We start from the raw sequence: 15,348 nt of genomic DNA on the forward strand, positions 1-15,348 counted from the left end.
CATTTTTATCCCAACAGAAAATCCCAGTAAGAATTCTGAGGGAAACTTCATGTTATCCCTGAATGATAAAGGAGAAGATGAAGATATGATGGAGCGCTCCTCAGGAGAAGACCTCCTTACCCCTAATGTCCATCCAGATCTATCCTGTAATAATCCACCTGATCATGAGGAACCTTCTCCTGACCAACCACACATTGTTACCACAAGGACAGAGCAGGAACATGGGAAAGGTTTATATTGTGAGGAATGTGGGAAAGAGTTTACAAAAAGATCAGAATTTATTAGACACAGAAAAAGTCATATAGGAAAGAAGCAGTATGTGTATTCAGAATGTGGGAATCACTGTAAAAGTCAATCAGATCTTGTTAAACATGAGATAATTCACATGGGAGAGAAACCATATTTATGTGGTAAATGTTTTAAACGAAAATCACATCTTTCAGAACATGAGAGAATTCACACAGAAGTGAAGCCATATTCATGTTCAGAATGTGGTAAATGTTTTAAACAAAATTCACAGCTTTCAGGACATAAGAGAGTTCACACAGGAGAGAAGCCATATTCATGTTCAGAATGTGGTAAATGTTTTAAACATAAATCACATCTTTCAAAACATGAGAGAATTCACACAGAAGTGAAGCCTTATTCATGTTCAGAATGTGGTAAATGTTTTAACAGTAAAGCACAGCGTGTTATACATGAGAGAATTCACACAGGAGAGAAGCCATATTCATGTTCAGAATGTGGTAAATGTTTTAAGAGTAAATCACAGCTTGTTAAACACGAGAGAATTCACACAGGAGAAAAGCCGTATTTATGTTCAGAATGTGGTAAATGTTTTAAACGAAACTCACATCTTTCAACACATGAGAGAATTCACACAGAAGTGAAGCCTTATTCATGTTCAGAATGTTGTAAGTGTTTTACCAGTAAATCACAGCTTGTTAGACATGAGAGAATTCACACAGGAGAGAAACCATATTCATGTTCAGAATGTGGTAAATGTTTTACACGAAAATCACAACTTTCAGAACATGAGAGAATTCACACAGAAGTGAAGCCATATTCATGTTCAGAATGTGGTAAATGTTTTAACAGTAAATCACAGCTTGTTATACATGAGATAATTCACACAGGAGAGAAATCATCTTCATTTTCAGAATGTGGTAAATGTTTTAAACAAAATTCACATCTTTCAGAACATGAGAGAATTCACACAGAAGTGAAGCCATATTCATGTTCAGAATGTGGTAAATGTTTTAAACGAAAATCAAATCTTTCAGAACATGAGAGAATTCACACAGAAGTGAAGCCATATTCATGTTCAGAGTGTGGTAAATGTTTTAAACGGAAATCAAGTCTTTCAGAACATGAGAGAATTCACACAGGAGTGAAGCCATATTCATGTTCAGAATGTGGTAAATGTTTTACCAGTAAATCACAGCGTGTTATACATGAGAGAATTCACACAGGAGAGAAGCCATATTCATGCTCAGAATGTGGTAAATGTTTTATATGTAAGTCAAAACTTGTTATACATGAGAGAATTCACACAGAAAAGAAGTCTTCTTCATGTTCAGAATGTGGTGAATGTTTAGAACAAAATTTACATCTTTCAGAACATAAGAGAATTCACACAGGAGAGAAGCCATATTCATGCTGAGAATGTGGGAAATCTTTTATAAGTAAGTCAAACCTTGTTAAACATGAGAGAATTCACACAGAAGTGAAGCCATATTCATGTTCAAAATGTGGTAAATGTTTTAAACTAAAATCACAACTTTCAGAACATGAGAGAATTCACACAAAAATAAAGCCATATTCATGTTCAGAATGTGGTAAATGTTTTAACAGTAAATCACAGCTTGTTATACATGAGAATTCACAGAGGAGAGAAGCCACATTCATGTTCAGAATGTGGGAAATGGTTTAAATATAAATCATATCTTGTTATACATGAGAGAACTCACACAGTAGAGAAGCCATATTCCTATTCAGAATGTTGTAAATGTTTTATGTTTCACAATGTTTTTATTGAATTTTATAAACATAAGAAATGTAACATATAACATATTATGACATCAGATGTGTCAGAGTTTACATATTCTGAATTCTACCAAATACCAGACAACTGCCTGATGCAGCAATTTAGATTGATTTTGTAGAAGTTATGGAGACTCACTATTTTATTGTTTTATTGTTTTCCTTCCTATTGTTATTATCTTACTCTCAAATTTCAATGAAGGTCCCTTTGGACCTAATAAATCCTTTGTGAATATGCATAACACTGTAAATGTTTTATGAGTAAGTTAAAACTTTCTGGACATGAGAGAAGTCACACTGGAGACTGATAGATAAAATATAAATGATAAAAATATAATAATATGGAGAATGGAAATCTGAGATCTCAGGTAACAGTAAAATGTGATGTTTCTAAGTTCTGTTGTGAGAATTAACCCTCGAATAAACTTCATAATGAAACCTAAGCAGAAGCTAAAGCCAACATCATCTCTTGGTCATCAGCACCTGGGGTCATGTGACCTTTGTAGGTAAATAACGGTAATGAGAAGTAATATGTAATGCTATTGTGTATCATTTAGTAGTGACTTGTAGCTCTACACTACAGTATGATTGGATGATTTCTATGGATGATAATGATTGGTGATTACTATGTATTACCTCGGCCTCATTTCCATTAGAAATATTACTGATTGTATCTCATGTGTCACTTCTGTCCTATCAGGATCAGGACACTTCTGTGTTGTCACCAAGAACCCTTAGGCTGGGGTCACACACAGGATTTTGGTCATATTGGGGGAGATTTATCATTGTCCATTTTTGTGTGGGTTTTCTTTTGTGCTGTTTTTGCTGTTGTAAGCCGAATTTATCAAAAAGGCGCAAGGACTTTAAATTCATCTCAGCCGCCAAATTAGAAGGTTCCTTTTTTTTTAATTATTATTTTATTTCCATTTTCAAAATTACAAACAACATACATATCCACAAAACATTACAATAAACCCCTCCCTCCCCTAGCCTGGCACAACCCTATCTTCTTATACTCATCCGCTCTTCCATAACGCCCAGTTTTTTTCCATTTCTTCCTTTTTCTTATCACTATAGTAAAATTCCTCAAATTTCTTAACTTTCCGCACCAACTTAACCCATTCTTTCCTTTCTGGTGTTACACATGAAATCCATTTTCTCAAAATATTAATCTTGGCTAAACACAGTAACTTCAGGATGAATTCTTTATATTTTACATTCCCAATGTTTAAATACATATTTTTTATTTTTGAGCAATCCCATAACACGTGTTCGACAGTTCGATTGCAGCCTAACCCCACCCCCAGTCACGCTCGGGGTAGAATTGCAGAGTTCCCGGCCGGGCTGCACGATATATCGCAAAAGCAATGCGATATAGCGATGCGGCCCCCCCCCCCCCGGGAAAACATGCGATGATCTGCTCTGGTCGGCTCCCGTTGCGGGGGCCGGGCAGTGCCGGTAAAGAAAAATACTAAAAGTCAGAGTTTCCCTACCAGGGGGCCTCCAGCTGTTGCAAAACTACAACTCTCAGCATGCCCGGGAGTAGCATGCTGGGAGTAGTAGTTTCACAACAGCTGGAGACACCCTGTTAGAAAAACACTGAGCTAAGTGTAAAAGGAAAAAGGAGTATAATAAAAATAAAAACTTTTGCTCACCTAATCCCGGTCCCTGCAGATGCCGTTCCCCTCCGTGCGCTCTGGTCCCTGCTCTCTTCACTATTCATCTTACAGGACCTTTCACTTTTCAGCCAATCACAGGCCGCAGGGGGGGGGGGGGTAATGTGACAAGGGGGGGAATGTGACAGAGGGTGGAATGAGACAAGGGGGGGAGTGTTACAGGGGGGGGGAATGTGACGGGGGGGGGAATGTGACAGAGGGGGGAATGTGACAGGGGGAATGTGACGGGGGAATGTGACGGTGGGAATGTGACAGATGGGGGAATGTGACAGGGGGGAATGTGACAGAGGGGGGAATGTGACAGGGGGGAATGTGACAGATGGGGGAAAGTGACAGATGGGGGAATGTGACAGGGGGGAATGTGACAGAGGGGGAATGTGACAGAGGGGGGAATGTGACAGAGGGGGGAATGTGACAGAGGGGGGAATGTGACAGATGGGGGAAAGTGACAGATGGGGGAATGTGACAGGGGGGAATGTGACAGAGGGGGGAATGTGACAGAGGGGGAATGTGACAGGGGGGGAATGTGACAGAGGGGGGAAAGTGACAGATGGGGGAATGTGACAGGGGGGAATGTGACAGAGGGGGGGATAGTGACAGATGGGGGAATGTGACAGAGGGGGGAATGTGACAAGGGGGGGGAATGTGACAGAGGGGGGAATGTGACAGGGGGGGAATGTGACAGATGGGGGAATGTGACAGAGGGGGGAATGTGACAAGGGGGGAATGTGACAAGGGGGGAATGTGACAGAGGGGGGAATGTGACAAGGGGGGAATGTGACAGAGGGGGAATGTGACAGATGGGGGAATGTGACAGGGGGGAATGTGACAGAGGGGGGAATGTGACAGAGGGGGGGAATGTGACAGAGGGGGGAATGTGACAGAGGGGGGAATGTGACATGGGGGGGAATGCGACAGAGGGGGGAATGTGACAAGGGGGGGAATGTGACAAGGGGGGGAATGTGACAGAGGGGGGAATGTGACAAGGGGGGAATGTGACAAGGGGGGGAATGTGACGGGGGGAATGTGACAAGGGGGGGAATGTGACAGAGGGGGGGAATGTGACAAGGGGGGAATGTGACAGAGGGGGGAATGTGACAAGGGGGGAATGTGACAAGGGGGGGAATGTGACAAGGGGGGAATGTGACAAGGGGGGGAATGTGACAAGGAGGGGGGGGAATGTGACAAGGGAGGGGGAATGTGACGGGGGAGATGTGAAATGGGCGGGGGGAGATGTGAAATTCAATGCCAAAAATTGTACCGCTTTTGGTACAAATTTCCAGACAGAATCATACCGCCAGGGAGGTTAATCTCTCGTTTCCCTTTTCTTTCCTAAATGCGTTACACAATTGAATATATCCCAAAAAATGTCTCCCTGTATCCAGAAAAAATTCCTGTGCTAATCTTTCCCACCTCACCATCATATCTCCATCAATTACTTGATGTAAAAATTTCAACCCTTTCTGTTCCCAATTAATATAAACCATAATCTTTTTGATTTCGGGTAAAAAGACATTATCCCATAATGGATTAACTCCCCTTAAGGACCTAAGTCATTTTTTTGCAAATGTGACTTGTGTTAGTTTATGCAGTAATAACTCTGGGATGCTTTTACGTATCATACTGATTCTGAATTTTTTTTTTTTTTTGGCGACATACTCTAATGTTGGTGGTAAATTTTAGTCAATACTTGCATAATTTCTTTGCAAAAAATTCCATAATTTCATGAAAAATTTGAAATTTTTTTTTTCTAACTCTGCTTGTGAGGAAAATGGACATGCCTAATAAATTATATATTGATTCACATATACAATCTGTCTACTTTATGTTGGCATCATAAAGTTGAGATGTTTTTACTTCTTGAAGACATTAGAGGAAGTTTAGCAGCAATTTCCAAGATTTTCAAGAAAATTTCAAAATCTTAAGTTTTCAGGGACCAGTTCAGTTTTGAAGTGAATTTGCAGGCCTTTAAGTCATAAATCCCCCATAAATTAACCCATTATGAAAACTTTACACCTCAAAGTATTCAAAATGACATTCAGTAAGTTTGTTAACCCTTTAGGTGTTTCACAGGTATAGCTGCAAAGTGGAGGCAAAAACTAAAAATCTAAATTTTTAACACTAACATTGTATTGTAGCCCCATTTTTTCATTTTTACAAGGGGTAACAAAAGAAAAAGCCCCACAAAATGTGTAACCCCATTTCTTGTAACTATGGAAATACCTCATATGAGGATGTAAAATGCTCTGCTGGCGAACTACAGGTCTCAGAAGCATTTTTGGGGGGCATGTCACATTTAGGAAGCCCCCATGGTGCCAGAACAGTAGGAACCCCTAACATGGCACTCCATTTTGGAAACTACACCCCTCAAGGAATGGAACAAGGGGTACAAGTAGACCTTAACTGCCCACAGGTGTTTCACAACATTTCGTTAAAGTTTGAGGTTTAAATGAAAAATGTGGGTTTTTCTTACACTAAATTGTTGGTGTTACCCCAAATTTTGCATTTTTACAAGGGATAATAGGAGAAAAACCACTTAAAAATGTGTAGCCCCATTTCTCTTGAGTAAGGAAATATGAGGATGTAAAATGGAAACCCCATATGAGGATGTAAAATGCTCTGCTGGCGAACTACAGGTCTCAGAAGGGAAGGAGCAAAATTTGGCTTTTGGAGAGAGAATTTTGCTGAAATGGTTTTTGAGGGGCATGTCGCAATTAGGAAGCCCCACATGGTACCAGAACAGTGGGAACACCCAACATGGCACTCCATTTTGGAAACTACACCCCTCAAGGAAGTGAGCCTTTACTCCCCAAAGGTGTTTCACAATATTTTGTTAAAGTTTGTTTGAGGTTTAAATGAATTTTTTTTTTTTTTTACACTAAGTTGCTGATGTTACCCCAAATTTAGCATTTCTACAAGGGGTAATAGGAGAAAAATCACTCAAATTTGTAGCCCCATTTCTCTCGAGTAAGGAAATACCTCATATGAGGATGTAAAATGCTCTGCTGGAGAGAGAATTTGGCTGAAATGGTTTTTGGGGGGGCATGTCGTATTTAGGAAGCCCCATGGTGCCAGAACAGTGGAAACCCCCAACATGGCACTCCATTTTGGAAACTACACCCCATATAGACTCCATTTAGGGGTGTAGCAAGTTTTTTGAGCCTTCAAGTGTTTGAGGAAATTTTGGAGAACTAAGCAGTGAAATTGAAATTTCAAATTTAAATGCATATTTTGCACTTTTAGCACAATTGTTTTTTCACTTTCACAAAAATATGAACCTACACCTGCCAAGGTATTCATCTAGGGCAGTGCTTCTTAACCTGGGTTCGATCGAACCCCAGGGGTTCGGTGAGTCAGTCTCGCAGATTCGGTGGAGGTCAAGACACACACCCAACTCATATGATTTGTGATGACACGCCCCGCTTGTCCATCATTGGCTGCAGGTGATCATGTCCCATCTAACTGTTTTACCCTACTGTAAAGGAAGCCTCCTATCCTTTGTGGCTCCACTCCTATGCGATCGCCTGCATGCGTCCCGCGCTGGAACGCACCACTTCTAGGCACAGCCTCCCGTGATGCACTTCCGGTCCTGCAGCGTCTTAAACAGGCTCAGAGATTTTCATACCGTTTATTACAAAGTATCTTTGTGAGTAATCCTTTTCGAGGATTTTGGACATAAAAATGAAGAAAAGGAACAGACTTTGGTGCGAAAATGACATGAGAGTGGCACTTGCCAAGGTAAAGCCGCGCATTTCTGAACTGGTCTCTGAAAGACAACACAGAAGTCACTGATTTGCAGTAAATATTCATTATTATGTTTTTGTGTGAAAATCATGTTTTCATGGTTTTGTTCTTTGTTCTTAATTTTGAGCACCTATGTATAAATATATACTTAAATATATACCGCCTATGTATAAATATATACCTCCTATGTATAAGTATATACCTCCTATGTATAAGTATATACCTCCTATGTATAAATATATACTTAAATATATACCTCCTATGTATAAGTATATACCTCCTATGTATAAATATATACCTCCTATGTATAAGTATATACCTCCTATGTATAAGTATATACCTCCTATGTATAAATATATACCTCCTATGTATAAATATATACCTCCTATGTATAAATATATACCTCCTATGTATAAATATATACCTCCTATGTATAAGTATATACCTCCTATGTATAAATATATACCTCCTATGTATAAATATATACCTCCTATGTATAAATATATAACCTCCTATGTATAAGTATATACCTCCTATGTATAAATATATAACCTCCTATGTATAAGTATATACCTCCTATGTATAAATATATACCTCCTATGTATAAATATATACCTCCTATGTATAAGTATATACCTCCTATGTATAAATATATACCTCCTATGTATAAATATATACCTCCTATGTATAAGTATATACCTCCTATGTATAAGCATATACCTCCTATGTATAAGTATATACCTCCTATGTATAAGTATATACCTCCTATGTATAAATATATACTTAAATATATACCTCCTATGTATAAATATATACTTAAATATATACCTCCTATGTATAAATATATACTTAAATATATACCTCCTATGTTTTGAATTAGAAAAAATCATATTTTATCTTTCCAATTAAGAGGGGTTCGGTGAATGCGCATATGAAACTGGGGGGGTTCAGTACCTCCAACAAGGTTAAGAACCACTGATCTAGGGGTATAATGAGAATTATTTTTAGTTTTGTTAGGGGTTTATCAAGATGGTGAAAATAAAAAAACGACATCGGCCAAAGTATTCATCTAGGGGTATAATATGAATTTTTAGTTTTGATAGGGATTTGGCAATTTGATTTTTGGAAATAAAATGGAGAAAAAGGGGAAATTACTGAATTGCTCACTAATAAGTAATGTAATTCCAAGGGTGAATTTAGGGTAATCCAAAGTTATTGTAAAAATAATTAAAGGGGACAAATTCAGATATCAAAAGACGTGTCTTCTGTTGCCTACTCCCCAATTCTCTACAGGGAACTACCCCAGCAAAATGTTGCCCTGGTACTATTCTGCTCTCTGATCCTGTAGTGCTGCTTCCCTCCCCTTCCTGATCCCCAAACAGAAAGGCCTTGATAGCGTTTTCCGGAAATTGCAGGAATGTCCCTGTATTTCCTGCACGTTTGTACAAATGCATTGTACAGGACAATTTGGAGGAGATGCAGTGCCAATTTCTTATACCAGGTCCGTGTTTTGCAAAGGGCAGTGTACGGCTGCAAGACCTGATCAGACAGATCCACCCCTCCCATGAACTTATAGTCCTAGATACACACAGGTTTAGGGGCTCTATCTGTGGTAACACGGACTTGGACAGGGGTGGATCTGTCTGGATGTATGGTGGTTAGTACAAGGACATCACACTTGTCCCTATACTTGACAAAGCATAATTTTATCCTTGTGCACAGCCTTGCTTTTCCCCTTCTTCAATTTTTGCCATACAAAATTTTTGGGAACATTTCTTTGGTTTCGCCTAATGGTACAACAGGCCATAGTACCCTTGGCAAACAGGCATTGAAGTAATGGGACACTAGTATAAAAATTGTCAAGGTAGATATTATACCCTTGATCTAGCAGGGCGTGAACTAGATCCCATAGTATTTTTCCCATTGTTTTTAGTACAAGGGGACACTCTGGGGGCTTTATTGTTGAGTCTTTTCCCTCATAGACTCTAAATTTGTGCATGTAGCCTGTGGCGCTCTCGCACAATTTATAACGTTTTACCCCATACCTGGCCCGTTTGTTAGGCAGGTATTGCCTAAAGTGCAACCTTCCCTTGAAGTGCACAAGAGACTTATCCACAGCAATTTCTTTTCCAGGGTTGTACACTTCAGAAAATTTTCGGTTTAAATAGTTGACAAGGGGACGAATTTTATATATGTGATCAAAATTGGGATCACTCGGGGTGGTCAGTTTTTCTTATTAGCATAATGTAAGAATTTGTGGAGGACTTCAAACCGAGCCCTTGGCATGACAGCATGGTACAATGGAGTATGGTAAATCATATCATTACTCCAATAAGAGCGAACTGTGAGCTTTTTAATTATGCTCATATTTAGCGAAAGGGCGAAATTCTTTTTAACTCCAATGGATTGGTTGGCGTCCACCGGTAAGGCTGGGCATGATATGACTGTCGATGGGCCGCAATAAATTGCTCACCATACCTGTTGGTTTCCTCCACTATTATGCTAATCAACTCTTCTGAAAAGAAGAGCTGAAAAAAATCAGTTCTTTTAACCCTGTGGTGTTAACACGAATGCCTGCAATGGCCACAAACTCAAATTGGGTATAAAGCTAGAAGCCAGAGCCCACTTAGAGATGGTATTAGGACCTGGCTCCATATTGGTACAAGGACCTGGCTCAGTACTATGTCTAGGACAGTGACGAGGAGGTTCCTCATCAGAATCAGTAGAGGAAGAGAAAGAAGAAGAGGGCAAATATAGCAACTCTTCACCACTGTCTGAACCTGAGGAAGATGCCAAGAAGGTATATGCCTCCTCAGTGTTGTATGCGCGACGCCTTGACATATTTTCAAAAAGACACTTTTAGTTTAGAAAAGAAAACTGTGGCGAAGTGTCTCTGATGTACCAACACTAGTACTGCATATATTTTTTGTATTTTTATTTTTTTATATTTTTATTTATTTTTTAACAGAAAAAAAACAGCAAGATGCAACTGCGCTACAAACAACAAAACAGTGGCGAACTCTCACCGCGGTCCTGAACAGATCCCTAGAAGCTGGTGGTGAGACTAGTATAGAAAAATAGCAAATCAGTATCATTAGTATCACAAATCAGTGACAAATCACTACCACTGTAATATTTTATATCTTTTTTATTTTATTTATTTTTTTTACTTTTTTTTATATTTACTTTTAACCAACAGAAAAACTGAAACAAAAAGCAAAACTTTAGCGCCACTAGAAATGAAAACACAGCGGCGAACTGTCACTGCTGTCACAAATCAGTGACAGACTAGGTAAAAACGTAAAAAAGGGTGGTATGGAGGTGTACGAGGTGGTGATGGGATGAAAGGGTGACAGTCACTTCAGGGGCTCTGACAGTAATTTTTATTATTGGTTCTTCACTGTCACTGTTATGGTCAGTGACAGACTTAGATTTCTTCACTGTACGGACTACAGCAGCCGGTGAATGAATGGAATTAATGAATGGGAAGAAGCGCCTCACTACAGCACTAGAGATGGATGGATGGCGGACAGTAGCAGGGGTAAGGGGCACCATCAACTCTTTTTTAGAACTTTTTCTTTAGCTTTTATTAAAGGGGTACTCCGGTGAAAACCTTTTTTCTTTTAAATCAACTGGTGTCAGAAATTTAAACATATTTGTAAATTGCTTGTATTAAAAAATCTTAATCCTTCCATTACTTATTAGCTGCTGAATGCTACAGAGGAAATTCCTTTTTTTTTTTTTTTTAACACTGATGACATCACGAGCACAGTGCTCTCTGCTGACATCTCTGTCTATTTTAGCAACCGTACATAGCAGATGTATGCTAAGGGCCGCATGGTGGCTCAGTGGTTACCACTGCTGCCTTGCAGTGCTGGGGACTTGGGTTCAAATCCCACTAAGGACAACAATAAATAAAGCATTATTATTATAATAACGTCAGCAGAGAGAACTGTGGTCGTGATGTCATCAGAGAGCATTCCAAAAAGAAAATAATTTCCTCTGTAGTATTCAGCTGCTAATAAGTACAGGAAGGATTAAGATTTTTTAATAGAAGTAATTTACAAATATGTTTAACTTACTGCCACCAGTTGATTTAAAAGAAAAAAGGTTTTCACCGGAGTACCCCTTTAAAGCTAACAGTCACAATGTAGCTCTTCACTGTTGCCTGTCAGATCCACAGGATGGAGCAGCAGCAGGGGTGAGGGGCACCACAGCTCTTTTTCTTTTAACTTTTATAAAAGGTTTTTCTACACTGTATTTTCTTTCTTCTTCTGTTACACTAACTCTGGCTCCGATCACTACTCAGACAGAAGTGAGAGCTTCGGAGCCGGCGTTACTGTAACAAAGAAGCTGAGACACTGTGATTGGTCCACAGGGACCAATCACAGAGCTCTTTGGCCAGGACCAATCACAGATGGTCCTGGGATGTCAGGCAGAACTTGTCTCCCGCCGGTGGCAGCGGGACTTCTGCCTGTTAACCCTGTGTGATGCCGCGCATCGCCGGGTTAACTGAATGTCTTTTATAAACGTCATGATGCGCGAACTACCTGCACATCATGAGGTTTATATAAGTCATTATGCGGGAAAGGGTTAAACCCTATAATCCCCCTTAACTTATCCCAAAAGCTTTTTGTGTTAAATTTATGTTAATTTTTTTATTTTCTAATCTAGCACTTTCAAAAATCTCAAAAATGTGCTCACCTCTTTCACTTTATCACTAATTCATTCTAACAACAACCCTTGTTCTTGTACAATGTGCATCAATTACGCCGTTATATAATAATAATACAAAACACGCCCCCCCCCCCTATTTGAATAGTTAGAAAGGTCCTATAAACATTACTAAATAAATTCCCACCACTTACAAACCCCTTCTGTTCCATTCCAATAACCTCCCCCATTACTCTTGCTAGTCTTAAGGCCCATATTTTTGAGAAAATTTTATAATCTGCATTCAACAAAGATATCGGGCGATAAGGCTCAATTTCCGCATTATCTTTACCTTTTTTGGGGATTAAAATAATTTCAGCATCAGTCATAGATGGAGACAACTTCCCCTTTACCAGCGATTCATTAATATCTTCCAGCAAATAGAATAACAATGGGTCAACAAATCTTTTATAAATTTCAAACACTAGCCCATCTGGGCCCGGGGCAGAATTTCGAGTTAAAGACTTAAGGACCTTCTGCAATTCCATCAAACTAATCTCCTCATTTAAAATTTTTTTATCCTCCTCTTTTATCTTAGGGATATCTATTCCCTCCAGATATTCTTTTATTGCTGTTATATTTCCCCTCTTTTCAGATTTATAGAATTTATGATAGTATGCCTGCGCTATTTGCCCCATCTCCATATTCCCATTCACTATTTTAAATTAATTTCGGAGTCCCGCCATTTCCCGATTCCCCTTCTGATTTTTGATGATACTGGATAACCATTTATTTAGCCTACCTCCCTCCTTGAATTTCTTTTGACCCCCGAAAAACCCGTTTTTCCCATACTTCATTGTTTTTAACCATAGCATGCTCCTTTTCACATTTTTTCAAATTTTCTAATAAATCTGTCTCTTCCTTTCTATTTCTTTTTTTTAACCCCTTAACGACCAAGGACGTAACTTTACGTCCTGGTGCTGCGGTACTTAGTGCACCAGGACGTATATTTACATCCTATACATGACCGCGAGCATCTGAGCGATGCCCGGATCATGCGCAGGCAGGGACTCGCAGCCAGGGGCCATGATCGCAGCCAGGGACCTGCTGGAAATGGCCGACATCTGCAATCGCACGGATGTCTGCCATTAACCCCGTAGATGCCGTGATCAATACAGATCACGGCATCTGCGGGAGTTCGGTCAGAAGTATGGATGTTCGGATTGCCCCCAGAGCTGCCGCGGCGATCCGATCATCCAGAACGGCGCATGAAGGTCCCCTCACCTGCCTCCGCCGCCTTCCACGGGTCTTCTGCTCTGGTCTGAGATCGAGCAGATCAGAGCAGAAGATCACCGATAACACTGATCTGTGCTGTGTCCTATGCATAGCACTGAACAGTATAAGTAATCAAAGGATTGCTATAAATAGTCTCCCATGGGGACTATTAAAGTGTAAAAATGAAAGTAAAAAAAAAAATGTGAAAAAAATCCCCTCCCCCAATAAAAATGTAAAATGTCCTTTTTTCCCATTTTACCCCCATAAACTGTAAAAAAATAAATAAATAAATAAAAAAAGAATACACATATTTGGTATCGCCGCGTGCGTAAATGTACGAACTATTAAAATATAATGTTATTGATCCTGTACGGTGAACGGCGTGAACGTAAAAAAAAAACCGCATGTATAAAAAAAATCCATAAAAGTTTTCTATACACAAATGTGGTATTAATAAAAAGTAGAGATCATGGCGTAAAAAAAAAAAGAGCCCTCATACCGCCATTTATACAGAAAAATGAAAAGGTTATGGGTCGTCAAAATAGGGGGATTTTAAACATACTAATTTGATTAAAAAGTTAGCGATTTTCTTTTTTAAGCGCAACAGTAATAGAAAAGTATGTAATCATGGGTATCATTTTAATCATATTGAGCCACAGAATTACCATTCACTTTTACCGTTAATTGTGCGGCGTGAAAACAAAACCTTCCAAAATTAGCAAAATTGCGGTTTTCTTTTCAATTTCCCCACACAAATAGTATTTTTTTGTTGCGCCGTACGTTTTATGGTAAAGTGAGTGATGTCATTACGCAGGACAACTGGTCGCACAAAAAACAAGCCCTCACACTCTCCCCTGATACTCCCCTCGGTTCATATGCCATACTTATAATTCTCTGCAGGGCATTATCATTCACAAGAATTAAATCTGTTCTCGATGCCGTTCTGTGTGATGCCCTAGAACAAGAAAAAATATCTCTATCTGGGTATTTACATCTCCACACATCTCTCAAACCCATTTCCCCACAAAATTTAGCCAACCGAGTCACCTGATTGCCTATTTGTGCCTCTTTCCGATCCCTTACCCCATCCATCACGCCATTGAAATCACCCATTACATAAAGTTCTCCATAATTCTTATCCTTTATAAATTCACAATTTATATAGCACCTCCAGAGTAAATGGTGGGGGGGGGGATATACCGTATATACTCGAGTATAAGCTGAGTTTTACAGCACGATTTTTCGTGCTGAAAACACCCCCCTCGGCTTATACTCGAGTGAACTCTCCGCTCCTCAGTGGTCTTCAACCTGCGGACCTCCAGATGTTTCAAAACTACAACTCCCAGCAAGGTTGAAGACCACTGCGGCCTTCGACATCATCCAGACCCCCCCCCCCCTCACCCCCTTTAGTTTTGTACTCACCTCCGTTAGGGTGAGCTGGTCCTGGTCATCTGTGCTGCAGGGACCGTCTGGTGGGGAGGGATAGTCGTTCTGGGCTGTCCGTCTTCACCGGGAGGGGGGGGCCTCTTCTCCGCGCTTCGGGCCCGGCCCCAGAATAGTGACGTTGCCTTGACGACAATGCACAGGGCCGTTCATGAGCAAAGTCCCTGTGCGTCGTTGTCAAGGCAACATCTCTATTCCGGGCCCGAAGTGCGGAGAAGAGGCCCCCCCCCCCGGAGAAGACGGACAGCCCGGAACGACTATCCCTCCCCACCGGACGGTCCCTGCAGCACAGATGGCCCAGACCAGCTCACCCTAACGTCCCGCCGAGTGGAGGTGAGTACAAAATTAAAGGGGGTGAGGGCGGGGGGTCTGGATGATGTCGAAGGCCGCAGTGGTCTTCAGCCTGCGGACCTCCAGATGTATTAAAACTACAACTCCCAGCATGCTCGGACAGCCGATGGCTGTCCGGGCATGCTGGGAGTTGTAGTTTTGGAACATCTGGAGGTCCGCAGGT

At 40.4% G+C, this 15,348-nt stretch overlaps 2 protein-coding genes across 2 annotated transcripts in view; one reads left to right on the top strand and one right to left on the bottom strand.

Annotated features, from left to right (window-relative positions):
- Window positions 1–3,468, top strand: part of LOC130280485 (zinc finger protein 665-like) — a 30,246-nt gene extending 26,778 nt beyond the window's left edge. Inside the window, 1 exon segment of the mRNA XM_056528780.1 lies at window positions 18–3,468. Coding sequence (XP_056384755.1) covers window positions 18–1,933 — 1,916 coding nt within the window. The 3' untranslated portion in view covers window positions 1,934–3,468.
- Window positions 1–15,348, bottom strand: part of LOC130306231 (uncharacterized) — an 870,792-nt gene that overhangs the window by 172,963 nt on the left and 682,481 nt on the right. The gene's annotated exons all lie outside the window — the stretch shown is intronic.

This window comes from Hyla sarda, chromosome 1 (assembly GCF_029499605.1).
Source record: "Hyla sarda isolate aHylSar1 chromosome 1, aHylSar1.hap1, whole genome shotgun sequence".
Classification (NCBI taxonomy): Eukaryota; Metazoa; Chordata; class Amphibia; order Anura; family Hylidae; genus Hyla; species Hyla sarda.